This window comes from Kwoniella mangroviensis (assembly GCF_000507465.2).
Source record: "Kwoniella mangroviensis CBS 8507 chromosome 1 map unlocalized Ctg02, whole genome shotgun sequence".
In the NCBI taxonomy this organism is placed as follows: Eukaryota; Fungi; Basidiomycota; class Tremellomycetes; order Tremellales; family Cryptococcaceae; genus Kwoniella; species Kwoniella mangrovensis.
In genome coordinates this window covers 2,674,194-2,694,130 of record NW_027062534.1, presented here as the reverse complement: position 1 = coordinate 2,694,130, position 19,937 = coordinate 2,674,194, and the positions used below count along the sequence as shown (strand labels likewise).

The 19,937-nt window shown below is 44.9% G+C and overlaps 7 protein-coding genes across 7 annotated transcripts; 4 read left to right on the top strand and 3 right to left on the bottom strand.

Annotated features, from left to right (window-relative positions):
* Positions 1 to 1,629: 1,629 nt before the first annotated feature.
* Positions 1,630 to 4,650, top strand: I203_106116 (uncharacterized protein; the record flags this gene model as incomplete). The annotated part of the gene is made up of 9 exons (XM_019147886.2): positions 1,630 to 2,205; positions 2,280 to 2,474; positions 2,552 to 2,791; positions 2,884 to 3,036; positions 3,103 to 3,258; positions 3,313 to 3,417; positions 3,470 to 4,191; positions 4,326 to 4,530; positions 4,630 to 4,650. The coding sequence occupies 9 exons, from the start codon at positions 1,630 to 1,632 to the stop codon at positions 4,648 to 4,650; spliced, it is 2,373 nt and encodes a 790-aa protein (XP_019002804.2).
* Positions 4,651 to 5,653: 1,003 nt separating this feature from the next.
* Positions 5,654 to 6,921, bottom strand: I203_106115 (uncharacterized protein; the record flags this gene model as incomplete). The annotated part of the gene is made up of 3 exons (XM_019147885.1): positions 5,654 to 6,338; positions 6,394 to 6,607; positions 6,663 to 6,921. The coding sequence occupies 3 exons, from the start codon at positions 6,919 to 6,921 to the stop codon at positions 5,654 to 5,656; spliced, it is 1,158 nt and encodes a 385-aa protein (XP_019002803.1).
* Positions 6,922 to 10,274: 3,353 nt separating this feature from the next.
* On the top strand, positions 10,275 to 12,051 carry I203_106114 (uncharacterized protein; the record flags this gene model as incomplete). The annotated part of the gene is made up of 11 exons (XM_065517903.1): positions 10,275 to 10,289; positions 10,362 to 10,385; positions 10,446 to 10,453; positions 10,526 to 10,692; positions 10,738 to 11,034; positions 11,134 to 11,211; positions 11,270 to 11,412; positions 11,471 to 11,527; positions 11,656 to 11,736; positions 11,839 to 11,873; positions 11,949 to 12,051. 11 exons carry the CDS (start codon positions 10,275 to 10,277, stop codon positions 12,049 to 12,051), a joined length of 1,008 nt encoding a protein of 335 aa, XP_065373207.1.
* A 600-nt stretch (positions 12,052 to 12,651) lies between these two features.
* On the bottom strand, positions 12,652 to 13,709 carry I203_106113 (uncharacterized protein; the record flags this gene model as incomplete). Its single annotated transcript, XM_019147883.1, has 5 exons — positions 12,652 to 12,730; positions 12,794 to 12,993; positions 13,048 to 13,056; positions 13,118 to 13,168; positions 13,233 to 13,709. The coding sequence occupies 5 exons, from the start codon at positions 13,707 to 13,709 to the stop codon at positions 12,652 to 12,654; spliced, it is 816 nt and encodes a 271-aa protein (XP_019002801.1).
* A 757-nt stretch (positions 13,710 to 14,466) lies between these two features.
* I203_106112 (uncharacterized protein) lies at positions 14,467 to 14,852 on the top strand (the record flags this gene model as incomplete). The annotated part of the gene is made up of 2 exons (XM_019147882.1): positions 14,467 to 14,625; positions 14,691 to 14,852. 2 exons carry the CDS (start codon positions 14,467 to 14,469, stop codon positions 14,850 to 14,852), a joined length of 321 nt encoding a protein of 106 aa, XP_019002800.1.
* Positions 14,853 to 15,680: 828 nt separating this feature from the next.
* I203_106111 (uncharacterized protein) lies at positions 15,681 to 16,534 on the top strand (the record flags this gene model as incomplete). Its single annotated transcript, XM_019147881.2, has 2 exons — positions 15,681 to 15,851; positions 15,911 to 16,534. The coding sequence occupies 2 exons, from the start codon at positions 15,681 to 15,683 to the stop codon at positions 16,532 to 16,534; spliced, it is 795 nt and encodes a 264-aa protein (XP_019002799.2).
* A 679-nt stretch (positions 16,535 to 17,213) lies between these two features.
* On the bottom strand, positions 17,214 to 19,845 carry I203_106110 (uncharacterized protein; the record flags this gene model as incomplete). The annotated part of the gene is made up of 15 exons (XM_065517902.1): positions 17,214 to 17,361; positions 17,428 to 17,522; positions 17,593 to 17,636; positions 17,703 to 17,802; positions 17,868 to 18,174; positions 18,264 to 18,493; positions 18,558 to 18,651; positions 18,696 to 18,817; positions 18,869 to 18,896; positions 18,966 to 19,145; positions 19,199 to 19,213; positions 19,280 to 19,319; positions 19,387 to 19,422; positions 19,495 to 19,519; positions 19,651 to 19,845. The coding sequence occupies 15 exons, from the start codon at positions 19,843 to 19,845 to the stop codon at positions 17,214 to 17,216; spliced, it is 1,659 nt and encodes a 552-aa protein (XP_065373206.1).
* Between the last annotated feature and the right edge of the window lie 92 nt (positions 19,846 to 19,937).

The following is a 19,937-nucleotide window of genomic DNA, read 5'->3' as shown; positions in this document are numbered from 1 at the left end:
TGACATGGTGGGATCATATTGGCAGGTGGTAAAGGTTAGTACGCATAGTCCTTCTTCCTGCGACTTGGTCTCGTCGATATTCACGTCGATCAGTCGATCATCTCACAATTTGGAGTACACGAGTATCTTCAGAGATTTGTCATCAGCTACAACCAACCCAAGTCGGGAGATGAATCGCAGCCGATATGGAACTACACAGGTTCAGGATAATACTTACTTCCTGTTACCATTACAGCTAAGCCCCTCAAGGCTCCCAAGAAAGTCGCTAAAGAGCTGTAAGTGTTTCATGCCTAGCCATCGTATGGCATCTCGATCTTTGATACTGAAAATTTCTCTGTCATGTTGGAAATAGTGACGACGATGATATCGCCTTCAAGGAAAGACAGAAGAAAGAAGCTGCCGAGATGAAAGCCGCTGCTGCGAAAGGTGAGATACTAGTCTATCTCATCGTACGAAATCAGGCAAGATAAGGATTTAGCTAATATGATGAGCGATGGGGCATGGTAGCTGGTCAGAAAGGTCCTATGGGGGGAGCAGGTATCAAGAAGTGAGTAGCGTTGTGCCTACGTTTACAAATCACCACAATTCACTCGTGATACAATCTATTCTTGCTGTAATCTGGAAATTCCGCGCCTGTTGATTCCTCTGCTTCTGTTCAATGGCATAAGAGCAAACATTGCTGACCTCCGGTCTCCTTAGGTCCGGTAAGAAATAGGCAATCGCATGCATGTCAGGTGGATCTGTGGAGGATGGCACGAGAACATATATGACTACGGATAGTGATAGGGTTTATCGTCATTTTGTGCAGATCATATTGTATATCACTACCCATCGATGAATGCGTTGTCGAGTCGCTTGCCCTCTGTAGGGATAGGAATATCGCCAGTTGATGCATGAGTAATTAGCCCAGATCATTAGCGTATCGACTAATTGGTTTGACTACGGTGGTAAGCTTGTTTAGTATGTTGCATATGTGTGGTCGTATTTGTAACATTTCCTGATTTGGGAATAATCGTATACATATCCTTTTTGTACGGGCGCACGTACCTCAACTCATCTCATGTTCATATACTCGCATTAAAAACACCATATCAAATAAGGTTAGCATACTACCACTCTTCCACTTCTCTCATCTATCATCACTCCCTGTTCGATAAGATAGACCGTATCATACCCAGTCATATCTATCTCGAGATCGAGACAAGCTAAGCAATTATATTATACCGATCATATACCACTGCTTAACGACGACAACAGCAACAACAACAATCCAAAACAAAAACAAAGAAACGCGCTTCCCAGCTCTCACGCGTTAACCTCCTACCGCTCGACTTCATTCAGTCAATCTAGTCTTCCTTTGTTCACGCTTTCAACGCCTTTCATTCGCAACTTCTTTCATACTAGGCCTGGGTCCTCTACCGCATACGAGGTCCAAACAAACCCACCACTCCCCTTGGAAGATCATTGGTATTACGATTGATTTGTTTGTACCTTGTTGATTCCACTTCCGTCATATCGCCTACGTAATTCATCTATCAGCACCCGAGCAATATCAGACTTGGAAAGATCACTCTTGCTTGAAGTGATTTTCATCACAAATTATATCTGAAAGACAGAAAACATTGCGAAATGTCAACAATGACCATGACATCCACCTCCGGGGGCGGTACCGGTATACCAGGTGGACTAGCTTCACCATCCGGTTCATCCCAATCTCACGCTTCCAAGCGACTCACCAACAGGATGACCAACCGATACTCTGTCAATGCGATGTACTCACTAGCAGCAGAGCAAGATGTAGAATTGGAAGATGAATTGGCAAGAGCTCAAAAGAGATTACGTGATTTGAAATCTCGCATTTCTTCACAATCCAAGAAAAACTTTGTCCTAGAGAGGGATGTACGTTATTTAGATTCTAGGATTGCGTTGTTGATTCAAAATAGGATGGCAGCAGATGAGAAAAGAGAAGTAGCAGAGACATTAGAAGAGATAGATGAAGAAAGTGGATTATGGCCAGATGAGAGGAAAATGAATCAATATGCCAATTTGTTCTTCCTCCTTCAATCTGAACCACGACATGTAGCGAGTTTGTGTAGGCTGGTCAGTCTCGCAGAGATAGATACGTTGTTGCAGACGGTTATGTTTACATTGTATGGAAATCAGTATGAACAGAGGGAAGAACATTTACTTTTGACTATGTTCCAGGTGAGTTCAGTTCTATCGTTACTATCCACGTCAAATGAAGGTAAAGCCAAGCTGATTTAATATTGATTCTGTAGAGTGTACTTTCCGCTCAATTTGAGACTACCACAGAATTTGGATCTTTACTACGAGCCAACACACCTGTATCGAGAATGATGACCACCTACACGCGTAGAGGTCCTGGTCAAAGTTACTTGAAGAGTGTACTGGCAGATAGGATAAACAGTTTGATAGAGCATAAAGATCTGAACTTGGAGATCAACCCATTAAAGGTGAGTGCATCCATTCAGCTTTTTGTAATATGGTCCTGTTCCAGCAAGATCTAAGCTGATTGTCTTGTTGATATCAGGTATACGAGCAGATGATCCAGCAGATAGAAGAAGATACAGGAACACTCCCACCTTCACTCCCCCGCGGTGTACCTCCAGAAGTAGCAGCTGCCAACGCAGACGTTCAGGCGATAATTGTACCGAGATTGACAATGTTGATGGAAATTGCCAATACGTTCCTGGCGACAATTATAGAAAGTATGGACACGGTGCCGTATGGTATAAGGTGGATATGTAAGCAGATCAGGAGCTTGACAAGGGTGAGTGAGGCCAGCGGAACATCTGTCCCCACTCGAAAGCAACTACTTTGGAAAGATGTGCTGATGAAGGTTCTTGATCTATATCGTTCTAGAGAAAATACCCGGATGCTTCTGACGCCAGTATCTGCTCCCTCATCGGCGGCTTCTTCTTCCTCCGGTTTATTAATCCTGCTATCGTCACCCCTCAGGCGTACATGCTGGTAGACGGAGTGCCTGCTAAACACCCTAGGAGGACTTTGACTTTGGTCAGTGGAGCGATCATCTTTGGGAAATATGCACTTGCACAGAATGCTGATACCAAGGAACACTAGATCGCCAAGATGTTGCAAAATCTCGCAAACAAGCCAAGTTACGCCAAAGAGCAATACATGATGTCCCTTAACCCATTTGTGGAGAACAACAAAGTCAGGATGAACCAGTTCTTGAATGCCTTGTGTGAAGTAGGAGATTTCTACGAATCATTGGAGGTGAGTACTTGTATCCAGGAAGCAGAATTGTAAGCTCAACTATTACTTTCACAGCTCGATCAGTATATGGCTCTGTCGAAGAAGGATCTGCAGATCAACATCACTTTGAATGAGCTGTATAACACCCATTCACTACTAATGCAGCACATGGAGGTATTGGTGAGTGATTTTGTCAATAGGTGATATATGGAAGTGCTAATTCGCTGTCCAGTCGCCAAACGAAAAGCACCACCTGCGTATACTACTCGATGATCTACGCGCTGCACCAGGCCAGGTCCCACGTAAAGAGAATCGATCGATCGAGCTACCCTTATACTCCCGATGGGAAACACCAATCCAGGATCTATCGACCGCGTTGATGTCAGACAGTGTCACGCAGAACGACATAAATTACATGGAAGCCAAATCCATATTCGTCCAATTACTTCGTTCGATGCCTCAATTAGCCGATAAACGACCTATCGACTTACCAGGATTAGCCGAACGAGCAGCCTCGTCCAAAGACCCTGTGCTGGTCCGAAGAGGTATAAAGGTACAAGCTTTGTTGAGTGAGCTGGAAAGTGCTGGTGTAGTGGACGTATCAGACAATTACAAGATTATTCAAGATGAAGTAGCAGCCGAGATGGTTCATTTGGGCAATACCAAAGAGAAGGTCGTACTTGAAACGAGATCCCTCGAAGCTGTCTATAAGACCATATGCGATCACAACAACTACCTTAGATCGCAACTGGAACAATATAAAGCGTATTTGCAAAATGTCAGATTGACAAGTTCGAAAGAGAAGGGAGCGAGTTCAGGTGGTGTAGGAGTTGTTACGGTCAATGGAAAAGAAAAGAAACAAATTAAGAATCAGGTACTTGGACCGTATAGATTTACGCATACGCAATTTGAGAAGGAGGGCATTATTATGGAAAGTAATGTACCGGAGAATCGGTGAGTCACCATTTGCAACGAAAAGAACCTGTACCATCGTCCCAAGAAATCATGAATGTGATCCATAGGCATCATCTCTTCATCCCCTTCGCTGATCCATGAACTTTGCTGATGTTAATTTCTCGCGTATGTAGTCGAGTAAACATCTACTTCAACATCACCTCGCCTACTCCTGGAACATTCATAATAGCTCTTCATTTCAAAGGAAGAGAAAAACCTATATTAGAGATGGATCTTAAGATCGATGATTTACTGGAAAAGCAGAAAGATCAACAGGCAATGTTGGATTTGGAATACGTACAGTTGAACGTACCGAAAGTGTTGGCGTTGTTCAATAAAGTGAGTCATGTCAACCAAATCTCCAATGGAATATTTTGCAATGTAAATATACCGAGCAAAGGGAAAAGGAAGCTGATATCTGCACTAATTTTGTTTTAGTTGTTCTCAAAACGAAGATAATTTCGGTATTACTTATAATCTGAAAGTCTCATAAATAGAATTAATTTCCTCTCCATCGTTGCTACAATACTCATTTTTCTTCCGGATATCATTTACGTGTCTTTCTCGAAATTCAATACCCTTATCAGAATCTATCTTATATACCCCAGAAATCTCAGCGATATATACCCACTACTGCCTTTGTTCCTGCTCGGATGTCGTTGTTCTTGTCACTTCTTTTTGATATTGGATCTTCTCCTGAACTAGATCTTGGAAATGCAGCTTTATATTTATAGTCTATCTTGATATGAATTCCTGTCGTACTTCATCGATCAGTCGAGCCGAAATACAATAGAGTCAAAGCATGATCTGAACCATCACACGCTTTCTCAATGTACCTTAGGATTCAATGGAAAGCTACAGTGCATGTAAAACCCAGACGGACTTATCCTTGCGAGAGTGAACGGATGCGATTGTTAAGAGAACTCGAAGGTTAGAGTTCGAAGGTTGATCCTGTATGCATCTGTTTGCTGCTTCTCTCTGTAGGATGGAATGCTGACCACATGTCCATTGATTCTCAAAAGGCTAGTAAGTGAATTGAGAGAGATATTCATGTATATGTTAGGTTGTAGTCATGAAATGCATGTTGTGGCCGCTTCCAAATGGCCCATATTTTCTTCGTCTGATGATACAGTATACATGAAGCCCAGACGTATATGTCTGGCGAGAGTGAAGACATGATGTATACAAAAGGTGTTCCCTAATCGTTTACTATACCAGATATCAATCTTAATACCATTGTGTGCCTTAGTTATTTTTGATGAACAGATCTATACTATCCAGCTTCGAGAGGTCGGTACACCCCCTAACCCCCCTCACCAATCTCCGCTTGTCTGGATTTCTGAATGTGGAAGGGTATGCCATCTAAAGCGACCGGTGGGGGAGGTAATGCACCTCCTGGAAGAGCGGCGTTGTTATGCAGTGGAGAGATTCAGAGGAAGAAGAACAGCGATTCATCCCAAGACTAAAATTCTGAGTGAGACATGATCGTCATGAAAGTGGAGGTGGTACTTACCATTCGCTTGGGCCATTCTTCGCCCTCCAGGTTGGAATGCTCGGCCAACGGAAGGTATTCGACTTCGGGAGCAGTGATACCATACTCTGGTAAGGCCTCGATCCATGGTCGTGCGCCTATGACCTCGTCGTAGTTATTGACACTTCCAAATTCACCATGTCGTCGTTTGTTCTCACCGGTACAGCATCGTCCTACGTGATGGGTCAAGTAAACTTTGGACTGATCATCGGCAGCTCCCAGAGATTCCAGGTAATTGAGACATCGTCGACCATATAGGGTACTGGCGAGATTCTGGGAGGCAGCGATTTTTCGGATGTCCCGGATAGAAAGGTAGACGTATTTAAGGTAAATCACGGAATTTAGCCGGGATGAAGACTTGGACACAACTTGGACACAATCCAAAGTCAACGAATCTTGAGGAATCTGATCGATGATCTTAAGTTGTACCAGTGATTTGTTCACCAGGTACAACTCGGCAAACTCGTCAACCTGCCGGATTATCTCATTCATTGGAAGAGTTCGACAATTTCTGATACCTTCCATGATTCGTTGCTTGATGGCCTTGGGCAATTCCTCTTTGGTGGTCGCGTGTGAGGGAACGGGAATCGGAGGGTTGAACGTGACTGTTGAGAATCTGATGATTGAAAGATGATCAGCTATATGCTGAACATGCGTAAAGCGGCACTCACGGGATGCGATCAGATGGGGCATGTGCCTCTTTCGCTTTCTCGATTTTTTTTCTGTGCAGAACCGCTGCACACTCTTGAGTGTATTCTTCCAAATCTTGACTGTCGGGGTCGAAAAGAACATTTGCAATGGCTTCATCTGTCTCTGGCGATCCATTGAAATACGATTCTTCGATGGTTTGGGGAAGTTTTTGAGGTATTGATCTGCGTAAGACCTCTGAAATGAGCATTGATACCAATGAAACAGCCATAGCCAAAGGATTCAAGCTTACCCATTACCAGCTGAGGCTTGGACCTTGACGATGATCTCAGCCAAGCGACGATTTTCCTGTGTGCACATTCAGCCGCAGAGGTCGAATTCAAGTCGGCGTTGCCTCTCTTGTAGAAGTCGGGGTGGAAAACGTCCATTTCTCCAAACACATGTTCCATCGTCTCCCGAATCATGGCTCTTCGTTTCTCAAAACCGATTTGATGTTTTCTAAAAAATTCATTAGGATCGGTCCAGAATTGGACAAACCCAGGTGTTTGCATCTTCAATCAGCTTCGAAATCTACTTGGAGATTGACAGAAGTGCTTGGGCAACATACCTTTGCGAAGAAACCACTCTTTTTGTCATCAGCGTAAACCAATCTCAACCATTTCGTTCTTGCCTCTTGTGCGATCTGAAAAGCATGTCATGTCAGTGAATGATCAAGGGAGTCAATTAGTGAAGCGAAAAATTACTTCGAAAGCCTATCGGGGATGATCCGTGTTAGCATCACTCCAAGGATAGCATTTATCTTACATACTAAGATGACCTCAGGGTCTTCCCTGATATAATGTGGATAACAATGAGGAATATATGGTGATAAAACTTGTCGTTAGCAGAGGACAATAACCTCGAGACAGGGAAGGTTGTCTTGCGCTTGGAAAAGTCCATTCCATATACTCAACATCATCGGACGACGATGAAGACGATGGGATCGATCCTTGTTAGAGACTATCTTACCGACGCGATCGAATCGTCTTGGCGGAAACCGTGGTGAGGGAGAATCTAGGTCCATTGCACTGGAGCTCTGATGCGAGTGGGGAATCACCGAACTGGGTTCGGGAGAGGATGAAGGAAGAGGAATGCATTTGCTTTCATGTTTTGAGGATATAGAGGAGGGTTTGAAAGGGGATGCGTTTCGTGCTAATGTGATCGGTCAGCGGGGTTAGAATGATCTTCAAGACGTACGCTTTATGGTAAGTGTCTCTTCGAGATCTAGAGATTCGTAGTACGCTACTTCATTGTAAATGGCTTTGTACGATCTTGACCTTTTGGGAGGTCTAGGCCTAAGGCGGCCCCGAAGGTTGTTTGCCAGTATGGAAGGTGAACCATTTAGGTCCAAGTCTCACAAAGTCCTTTTTCTGAACTTATTAAGCGAGAATGGATGCGTATGGTCACTGTCCATGCATTTCCTCACATATTGAGAAAACGTTCGAGACCGTATATTGCGGGACTAGTCAATATCGGCAATTGCTCGCTGATCCAATTCCATCAGATTGATGCAAATCACATGTTGCTCATCGGTACATGGATGTCTGATATCAGTCATTTCAAGTCAAAGTAGCAGTCTGGGAATTATGCAGAATAGCGAGATAGCGTAAACGACCTTGACCTGCTTGAGACCCATACCCTTGCTGACCTTATTGACAAAGATACCTACCTCTGCACCAATCTTCTTCCACAGTAATCGTCCATATCAATCTTTGAGGTAATCGCTTGGCCTGTCCTCCATCTCTACTTGGTCTTGAACTTCGGGATCAAGCGGCATGTCGGTAGATTGTCGTTTCACTCTGTGCAACATTTGAGATAGCTGTTGACCATGAATAGCCTCGGTTTTCTCTTCGTGAAGGACATCTTCTTCCATGAGAGTTATTTGGGTGGGCCTTGATAGTGACTGAGAAGATATCCACATTGCTCTGCTCACATTTGTCTAATCGACATCTCACCATCATACCCTTCTGACATGATATTATTTATAAACTTCTCTACCAACCCCTTCCCTTATCTAACGATACTCAGAATGAAACATCCTTCATTCTGTTTCTTTCTCTTGTACCCCCTTTGCCAAACTCTGCGTATCTTTTCAACTTTCATGCAAATGAATCAATTGTCAATTTCTGTGGTGGACGATCTGTCGAGGCTCAGCCTTCTTGTTGATTATACCCTGACATACTCGGTGTCACTCTGCTTGGTAGCCATCTGGTTTTTGCTATTACCTCCATCTGATCGACCTCAACGATACCGACACGTTCATCCGCTCTACCGCTTCTAACATTTGGGTCTCGATGTCACACCTTTGGTTCCGAAACGCTTGAGTGGTTTTGAGTTCTTACCCATGGTCATCGACGAACCCATACGTCTTTATAACCGTAGGTATCGATGTGTCATCAGAACCTCTGTGATTGGGCATTGATCCGGTTATGAAAGGTTTGAAGCTGCGAGATACTGTACTGGAACTCAGCTCAATCACACCTTGAGCCGAGCCTCGTGCAAATGCAGAGAATTTTGCAACGATTCGCGACCGTGTCCAGCCAATGCAGTTCCGCTAAAACTCGAGCTTCTATCCTTGCACATCCCTGAAATACGAGTGACAAGGTAGACTCTCATGGTCCAGTCCTATCAAGGGAGTCATTCCGAACAAGGGATTCCTCCGGTAACTACATGGACAAAGAGGCGAAATGAGAGAAATCAAATAAGTCGTTATGTAGAGGATTTGAACGATCTCGTAGATGATCCCGAAGACTATGTCGACTGCCCCTTTGCGATTCAACGATAAATTCAGGCTCGTATTTTGCTTTGTGGAATCATTACCATCTCAGTTTAATATGCTCGTCAAGTAGATATGGGACTACGACCCGAATGCATGATTTTGTTTATATTCTTTTACAATGGCATGTTAGAAAAACTCTTGAGCATCAAAGAACAGCAGTGGATTGAGGTTTGAGAAAAAAAGTGACAAAGCCACCATTATTATATAAGGTTTATACAGATGATCAGAGCGAGGACAAGTACTACATAATTACAACATCGATGAGGTACTATATATTACTTTTAATTTGACCGAAGGGACGTAGATGATGTTCTCATGCAGGAAAAGGGAGAAGAGTGTGAGGTTGAACGGTTTACATATCTTCACTATCAAAATTGTTAGCAAATCTAGTCCCATCATAAGAGATATATTCACCTACATGGGCCAATCTGGTCTCAGCTTGTTTCGAATCAATATGCCGAGCTCGGTAGCTCGGTTCTTGAAAATCTATCCAAGCACTTCATCAGCCTCTTGATGATGATCGCTGCTGTGGAGTGGATGACCTACTCTTTCGGCCAAAGCACCCTTATCCTCATCGGCATATAAAAACCTTAACGATCTCATCCAAGCATCTCGGGCCATCTGAAAGGGTCAATAGATCAGGGAAGGTTCAGGTGGCAGATCAAGTAGGATCGGAAAAACGCTACCTTGTATGCCTTTTGAAAGATGTAGTCGTCAGCTGAGACAGGATGATAAGAGTAGAATCTATACTTACAACGATAACAGCAGAATCCATTCGGACGTGCTCTGGATAATAATCTGGGACCTAAAATTCATTCCTCGTCGTCAGCAAAAAGTCCCTCACAGCCTCGTCATAGTAACGATTGACTTATGTTTTTGTTCTCTGAGGGAAGGTTGAGAGGTCGAGAGAAAGGCATATATACCTGGTTTGATCAACTCACTTCTTCTCTTTTTCTTCTTTCTTTTCCCATTCGATCAAAGACTTTAAATGCCTAAAGCATTTAAGTAGTACAATTATAGTTAATCTGGCTTCGTTATATCGTTGTAACAGATAGTAATAGTATAATATTATTGTATTCATCAATAATGCCATCTAAAAAAGTAAGTATCATACATATCTCACGTCAGCTCGATATTATAGCTGATCGTTCTCGATCTTTCCTTGAATCATAGATCAAGTTCATCAACAAACCAAAGGTGAGTAGTCGCTTATCACATTGCATTTGGTTCCAGTCTTGTGCTGATGTCTCAATATAGGATACGAGGTGTGTTGATTCTTCTGTGTGTGAGGAAAACGTGTGCCATTCCATCTGACTTGGTTCATCTAATTCCAACAGATCTCCCTACCCTGGTCAGGACAACATCGACCCACGAGTCATCCAAACCTCTTCTCCTACTCCCCAAACCAACCAACGTCCAAAAAGGGCAAGAGTTCAATCCATCCGATATAACGAAGCTGAGTACTTCACCAGCTTGGATATCGAAGACCCAATCCCATCAAAGCGTACGTCTTGAAGGTTGTTCAAACATCGCTGACTTATCTTGATAGGCCCTCGAAACTCTTCACCTTCTTCGTCTTCCATATCATCAGGATATGAAAGCGAATACAAACCTCCTTCGTCCTCCTGTCCTGACCCCGCTTCGGACGTTGGTCTCTCAGCACCTACGAGCCCCTCCCTCCCAATGGAACTAGACTCACCACCTCCGTCATCACCGCCAAGAAGGTTTGACAGGATCGGCAAAACCATCTCTGGCAGAGCACCGACTTCAACATCCCAACGAGGGAAAGAAGAAACAGTTACACCATCGTTAAGACCGGACATTGAGTTGATCGATTGGATCTTTTGTACAGAATACAGGGAAAGACAACGGGGATGATACGTCAACCCAAGATGTTCCATTTATCCTGCGACATCTTCGGGTGGACTCTGGGTCCGAATTTGAGTGGCGGAAGATTCGTCTTCGGAATCTGAGGGCTGGGAAGATTCTGAGGCAGATGAGGTAGAAGAGTTCTTTGGGGTAAGTGAGTTAGTCACGTATCATTTTGTTCATCGTTACTAATGCTAACAACGTGTGTTTAGCAACCAATTTCCCGTCTACACCACGTAAAATGGTGAAGACAAGAACGGGAAGGAAGGCTCATCCTAGCCCGCACAAGGACATATCACCTATCAAGTTGTTCAAGCCACAAGCTACATATACGAGGTGTTTTTCCGAAGAAACGGTGAGGTCTAGCTCTGTGCGTGTAGATATATATGTTAATGTCAGCACTTCGTGAATAGACGGAGTCCTTGATTCGGCTGCATGGTTCTTCTTTTGGTGCTCTCGATGTTATAGAGGTACGTTTCATGAAGCACAATTGAGAGTGCCGCTGAACCTTAACTATTACGACGGTAGGTGTACAGAGTAGGTGACTGGATCCTGATCAGCAGAGAAATTCCCTTTAAATGAGCCCTATACTGTATAGAGGGTCATACGAGCGTGGGAGACATACCTGGACTACCGTTTGGAGGATGGGTCGGAAGCCGAAGCTTTGAGGTTACTAGGAGTGAGTGCGCTTGTCGAATGTAATATTATAGCCATTGACACCCTCGCGATACTGGGGATACAGTAAGAGTTTCATGTCGCTCGAAAGAGGTGGTGGTGGAAGAAGGTAGAAACGAAACATGGTAAGGATGCCATCAGGTCAGTGAAATGTTGAGTCGATCGAAGGTTAGTATTCAGGTCAATAACTGACATCGTATCATCTTTTTTGCTCAGAGACATACGATCGAGACATCAGACCAAGCACTCTGTTCCAGTTCAACAGAAAATTTCCACCTTCTTGACAGGAGCAGGGCCATCGGTTGCTCGGCATGTGTAATAAGATCGTAGGGTAGTTCAGCAGCATCCAATAGTAGCTTAGCAAGAACAGGATCCTTCTTGTAACAACTGAGTTTTATAATTGCTTTAGCAAGTAACAGGTGCTTCGATGCGTTCTACTCGATACCTTCATCATATGCAACAGGTCAGATATCAGTATACTTCGCCTTTCATCAGTGTGATGTGTTATATGCAATTACATATTTTGTAAAGAGTCACACAAGGTGAGGTGCGTACACCTCTGAATTCCTAACATATGGAGTTTTAACTTGACATGATTGAGTGATGTTTGAACGATGAATGATGCTTGAATGATGAATGATGCTTGAACGATGAATGATGATTGATCTATTCAATGAATGAATGAATGAAGGTTATTGATACAAAATACAAAATACAAAGTGACTGAATGAAAGTCCTGCCGTTGTGATTATAGTATATGGCAAGGATGCACTACCCAAAAGGAGGGTTCGCACAGGTATATAAAGAAAGAAACGACAACGTGTAGATAGATTGTGTACACCTGACCAAGTTGCCCAAGCTTTTTAGAACAATTGTTGAAAATTGAAACAAGCTACTTGAATAGCCCAGGCAGCCGTATCTAATAGGGAAGAGCTGAAGACAGATCGGCAGGGACATGAAGATCGTGTCGAGTTTTGTTGAAGGCAGGAATGGCTTGGCTGTACAATCACAGGTGTTAATCATCTCTCCTTCTCCTCTGAATATAAAGGCATCGTACCGACTCCTTCCATCCCGGATGGACTTTCACTGGGAGTGCGATCCACCAAACACCGAGTTTATCTCTGTATACCTGCAATAAGGGATCAATATGACTGACTCCCTTGTGGTGGGTGACTCCACTCATCTGCTCAAGAGCAGAGACGTAACGAGAGTCGGGATTGCTGCAATTGCCGATCCATGACAGCCATGAACCACGCGTTTCCTATATGTACAGTATCAGCCTTGAATCCACACTTTCACATGATGCTCGACTAACCTTGTAAATCTATGAACAAGTTGAAGGTTTAATTAGTAAATCACCTTGTCGTTAAACTGTTTTGACTTACCCTTCTTATATGAGCATCTTCCGTGAGGTGATTGTCATAAGAACTTGGTATCTATGACAGTGCATTTCGTAATTAAGCTTCGGTACCAGACGACGGAATAATGAAACTCGTCTACAAGGGGACCCGGTAAAGCAGGTAGTGCCGAAGGAGGTATCATTGCCCAACTCTCGACGATGTCTGACGCATTTCTAATTCGACTGCCCTTCGCGTATTCAGGACAATTCACTGGCTGGCCCGCACCCTTTATTGCGGCCGGTAGATCGAGGTGGACCATCCTTTGCCGGGGTATCCTTTTACCTAGAGGGAGATCCATCGCCTCGACCTGAAGGTTGAGCGGCTTCAGTGTTAGACACCACATTGCCCAAGCGTAAGTAGTACCAGTCGAACGAATGTCAATTCGAGTGCACTCGTCGGTGTGACCCGGCAAAGTCGGTACACGGAATGGGTTGTATCCATCGGGTTGGTATGTATCCCAATGAGTCTCAGATATGTGATCTGGGATGCGGGTGTACCTTTGCCAGACATCCTCATCCGCCCTGAACTCCATGAAATATTTCGCATCGATGGGTTGAATTGCTGCGCTAGGATCCATCGACAAGTAATGGGTGCCAGCCGGTCTAATCTGCAAGTTCGGCTTGAATGGGTTCTTCCCGACGATCAAGAGGCGGGTGTATAGTTGGATGTTGACTGCCTCTATACTCTGTCATCTTGACTTACCCTTCAGCTTATAGGAACAGCTGAAAGGAATGTTGAGACCTGGGACGACCACGAAGTGTTTCCGCTCCTCGGTCGAAAGTGATGGCTTGTGGCGATGTATGAAATTGACGGGATCTACAGAAGCTGTTCTAACCATCAGGTCCTGGGGCTCCTGGGGCATTCCGAGTGAGGGTGACACACGCCGTGAATCATTAACACCACTCCGATCTGATGTCAGTCCAGAAGACATGAGTGTCTAGATGTGTTCCAATCGTTATTCGAACGTAGGTGATCGTTGTTACCTCCTTCGAGATTGGTCCGCCCTTAATCTCACGGGACTACACGGTAGGTGAAAAGAATATGTAGCAATACACCACAAATATCTCACCTGCTCTCCGCTTTTGGTATCATACACAGAGAGCTGATCAGTACATAGCGATTGAGTATACCATCAATGAGTATCTATTCATCACGCCAAACAACATAAACATTCAGTACCCTATAAAGGACACATTTGATCCCTGCTTCTAGCGATCTTTGCTGATTGTTCTAGCACAACCTTCAGATGACTCTTGGACCGATGGACAGTCGGATCATTATGCAAGGTGTCATTGTGTGATTCAGTCCATCAATCTCTAACTCCCTCCTTCACCATGAACTCCCTGAATACGACTTCGGCTCCACCTCCTTTGGGAGAACAACCCATCACGCCGATGAAACCCTTCGTTGCTTCGCCATCACCGAAGACATTGACTTCTCGAATCATCTCGTCGTTAAGGTATACTTTTAATTTCTGCCCTTACAGAGACAAGGTGAAACGAGAAGTCTTGGAAGGAGGTGGTAGGAGTGACCTGATCAATGATCATGAGCACCTCAGGTTTTCTCGTCTTGTCAGAGATTCGATCACCAGGAACTCCATGCTCACCAATCTGAATACGGGGCTGTTGCTACCACACCTGCCCACAATTTCCCGTTTTCAAACTCCAAGCCTGCTTTGAACCACGTTTTAGGGCCAAGCCTGAGGAGTACAGCAGCTTGATCGCTGATACACGTCAACAACCAGACACAAAAGTACGTCACGACAACTCACTACTACAAGTATCACTCAACGACGTCAATGTTGCCTCCAGACGCGATGCAAAGATATATCTAGACTGACTTGCACTTCTGGATTTACATGCACATCTACACTGACTTCAATACCCTCCTTGCCAATCTCTTGCTCGAAGCCATACATTAATCCGTCCTGACTATCTCTTTCGGGCGTCCTCCACCAGTCTGTTCCAGCCTCGGTAAAAAAACGGATCTCCACACCATCTTCAGATATTCGAGGTGCATGCGCCGCTTTGCCCCTTGGCTGCGAGCGCCGATCGTTGAAAAGGATAGACGTCATGATCCTGTGTTCGATCGTAGCCAGAAAGGTCTCCAACAGACGTGCAAAGTTGACAAGACGATGAAAAGAGCGTGGACAGGTGAAGTGTAATGGCTGAATCGGGTATCCGGCTAATCGGCTAAACGTGGGCTCGGCAATCTGCAAAACCATCGAGCAACGAAGGGCGCCAGCAACAAAGTCTACGAGTAGGATCACAGATCATTCATGATGCTCATCCAATTTGCGAGACAGGTTGTCTCACCCTAGTCTCTTATGCCTAAGCTTAACAGGGATGTAGGTCGATAGAATCAGCACGGATACAAAGTGAGTGTCATTTCTTTCTTCGCCTATACCCTCTTCCTTTTTTCCAACTGCATTATTCAGGTTTCATACCGGTTTCCCTAGACCTGTCGAAAACATCAGGACGAGATAGACGATGTTTCACCACTAGTAGCCTCTCGGTACTGAAAGGGACTACCGAACATCTCCTTTTTGATGTCGGCACTACACAACAACGCCGCCCTTTCAGCAGGTGCATTACCTCCTCCACCGGTCGCTTTGAATGGCATACCCTTCCACAATCAGAAATCAAGACAAGCTGAGATGTCACCTCTCAAAGAACTCGTTCGTATGGATTTAGAATTGCAAGGATGGACCATTGACGAGGTAGCTCTGGAAGCTGGAATACCGAGATGGTAGGTTCACCAAACTTATTGCTCCGTTAGAAGCTGAAATGGTCAATAGCGTCGATCGATCCGACCAAGTATCTTCGCGGATACGTCCCCACAGTCGGCACAGGCCTCAAAGATACCTGCAACGCGGTGATCATCGGCTTAGACAAACCTTTCAAGATCGCTTACAGCGTCATCAACTCCCGAACATATGGTGATCTTGATCTGCAGATCACGTCCAGGGTCTATGTCGTTGGGTCTAATGTCCAAAAGCCCAATCTTCAGATCCGACCGGCTGGCACGAGGTACGTATTCCGCTCGTACAAAGAATACACTCCTGTCGAGGCTGTACTGCACATGTCCTTCGACGCTTCCTCGCCAATCTTCCAACGATATCTGGTGCATCCCGAGGGAAAATCCTTAAACTCCAGGTACACCACCATACCTAAATGCTTGGAACTTCAACTCACCACTCTCCCAGGCCACAGTCGAACGACCCCATTATTTGGAATGAGAGCTCCCGGTGCTCCCTGTTCATGGGTTCTCATCGAGACGACCAATCTAGCTGCTATGGACCTTCAATTCGAAGCGGTAGACTGCCCTTCGTTGCCCAAGGACGCCCCCCCCCCCCCTCCTTTAGAGATCATCCCGTGGGAGAGGGCCCCGAAGAGGCGATGACCTACATTACCAGCACCCTCGTGTACCTGCCCAGTCAATCGAGAAGCATCTCAGGCTTCGCCAAGTTGAGCTTGAATGATAATGGCCTCAAGCTTGATCATCCGTGTTTTCGTTATGTTTCCGCGCAGCACTCAACATTTCAATGCTCTTCAGGCAGGACCCAGGCGAGTCATGGGTCCTTTTCTGTGCAGGTAACCTTTTGGTGAGATATGGCGATTTCCATTGCCTGATCGTGCGTACTTCGTACCTTGCAGAGCCCTACAGAAATCTTTGTCCCAACGCTATTGATTGTAAGAATTGATAGATTACTACCCATGCATGCTTGGATGGTAACTTCGTGGTGCTGTCCTGATTCAACGATCCCTCAACCAAAACTTGTGCGCTCAGAATTTCTCGATCCAGGCCTATGGCTCGTCTTTGCTCTGCATACATGGAACGGGGGTTAAACCCCAATTCTCATGCTAGGATCCAGGATTCGTGCTCAAAATCTAGAAACAAGTACTTCAAAGCATGACGAGAGCCATCAACTGAGCAACATATACATCTGTGACAAATGAACTTCACTTATATGTTGCGTTGGATGGTTCTCGTACACGTCTCAGACTTTCCTACTACGTTGTTACAGATACTATTAACCACTCATATACAAATTGACCTGAATATTGTAATCATATCCTCCCTATACGCTATCTCTAGAACGAATCGATGTGATTCTTGTGACTTGCACGTCTTTCTTGTCTGCGTCTTGCTCAGCTTGTAGCTCAGCTTCCCTCTCGGCAGCACGTGCGGCTTCTTCCTTCTCCTGAGCGATTCGTCTGTTCTTGGGCCTGGAAGGGGGACCAAGTCAAAGTTGTCAATGGAACCCCTCAAGATCATGCTAGATTGATACTTACCTGATATGTTTGACTTCGATGTACCGCAAAGAACAAGCCATGATGATAACTAAAATCCACAACGCGATTGTAACTTGCCAGCCGTATTTGTAATGCTATGCAAGACTTCTGAATCAGCAATGTCATCTTGATAGATAGGGATACATCGGATAATGGATGACTTACAGGGGCAGTCTTAGCTGGCCAGATCAACGGTCCTGACCACGCTCCTGTTGTACACATAAGCTTGTTGTCATCGACGGCGCTGATCAGGAACTTTTGAGGATCCGACTTACCACATGCGTAGTAGAATGCGATAGCGAAACCAAGAGTGAACGCTCGTTGTTCTGCATCGAAGGGATTGAGATCCGAGAGCCAAGCCCAGATTGGAGGTGCCTAGTAGTATGATTAAATCAATTGGCTAATGGCGATCAAATGGGACAACTGGACGTTCAACTTACAGTAGCCAAGGTTAGATATACAATGAAGTATGAGAAGTACTTTGCGGCATCGCTAACATGCCAAATTGACATGATTATGCCGGGTATAATACCAATACAAGCCTGAACGACGACAGGGATCCATCGGGTTTGGTAATAATCGGATACAAACCCCCAGAACCAGATGGTGACGATTGTTATTGCTCCTCCAATCAGAGGTAACAAATTTACCTGGGCCACTGTCCACCGAGCAGTCCCGTCCGCATTCTTCAAGCTCTTCAGCCAGAGGTTGAAGTATGTATAACTTTGTTGGGAAATTACAGAAGAGCTTTTTTTATTTGTGAGAGGTAGTTCATCAGCTTCTCTTGAAGCAGCAGGGATCACTGATGGGATCTCAAATAGGAATACTGTACCTACACATAGAGTATCACGAAGATGTAGAAAAGAGGTCCAGTTAATGCTTTCTTGACGGAATTAAGCGTGAACTTCTTGTTGTCCGCTCTCTTGAATTTCTTGGTACGTTCGACAGCAATAGCAATGTGTTTCGGACGGAGCCAGAACGACATGGGGTTTGGCTTGCTTGGGAAGTCGGGGATAAGGAAGAATCCTGCCAGACTGATCACAAGAGTGAGAATACCATCGATGATCTGAAGTGACAGAAAAGTGGGGGTGGAGGTCAGCTAAATTCGGAGTCCACAGCTTCGCACTCACCATCATCCATCTCCAGCCACTGATCCCATTGATTCCATCCAGGTTGGTGTAGATAGCGGCTTGAAGGGCACCAGCAAGCTTCAAGACGCGAGGCCTATGTCAGTACAAGGTGGCCCTCTGAATTACTGGATGACATACCATATTGCCAACTGTGATCGCCGGACAGTCAGCTTTGCCTCAAAAATCTGTTCTGATCCACACTTACCAGTCTGGCAAGAGTGATAGAAACCAATTCGGAAGGCCAGCTCAACCGGTGTATACTGTGATATTTTCAGCTGCTATTCCTATTCGCGGACTGGGATTCCTCTTACCCAAGACATCAACAGCATGATAGCACCACTGATCGGACGAAGTACAAAAAATGTCAGCCTATTACAACAAATAGGGGTTGAAACTGCTTCCACTCACGGATAACAAGTTGCTTCAAGTGCACCGATAAATGCTCTGAGTACGTAAACCTGCTTGTAGTTGTGCACCTTATACATAGATACTGTCAAGACTCCCCAGAACGCTTCGAGCGTCGGGAGCCATAATGAAGGCCGAACATGGGTTATGACGATCTGGGAAGGGATGAGGAAGATGGCATATCTACAATGATGTCAGCTGTGGAACCCAGATGTAATAGAGCTACGAGCACTTACCCAACATTAAACCAGCTATATATCGGAAAGATCAACGCTTTCTTAGCATTCATGCAGCTTTGAAAAAGGGCTCTTACTCACGTAGTGAAGTAGTTGTATTCGTTACCATAGAGGCTTAATTCTGGAACTCAAACGTGTCAGAAGTATATACTGATATGACCAACCACCCGTAATGGGACAGAACCCACCCTCCTTCATACCTGACACATAGGCTGCACTGATATCTAGATAACGAACACGTCAGCCATCCATCGAATGAAGATTTTCTCAGCGGGCCGTCATCAGGCTTGACGTACTCTGTTGATCCAGGTACTTGATCGTCTGCAAGAAAATTCCCATTCGGAAACGAAGGAAGGCATCTATATCAGCCTCCCACCGAGAAAATCGACCATTCATCTGGCCATCAGATCTCAAGAGAGTTAAAAACCCCATGAGGGAATGTGCACACTCACTTGACTGATACAGCAGTACACAAGCAGGACAGCGTCTAGTCTTGCTACGAACAACCTCTCTTTCTTGGTCTTCTTCTCGATGACAGCTCCCGTTTGTGGGTCGATGTGGGCGGAGGGATCGACCACAGCGGCTACTTCCGCCTCATCCTTGGGGTGGCCTTTAGCTCTGAAGCCAAGCATACTACTGAATACCATGTTGGCTTTGTTCTTTCCCTTTGATAATCTGTACTGAGAAGCTGTATGACTTTCGAGCAACGGTGTGATTTCAGATCCGTGTTGGGAAGGGG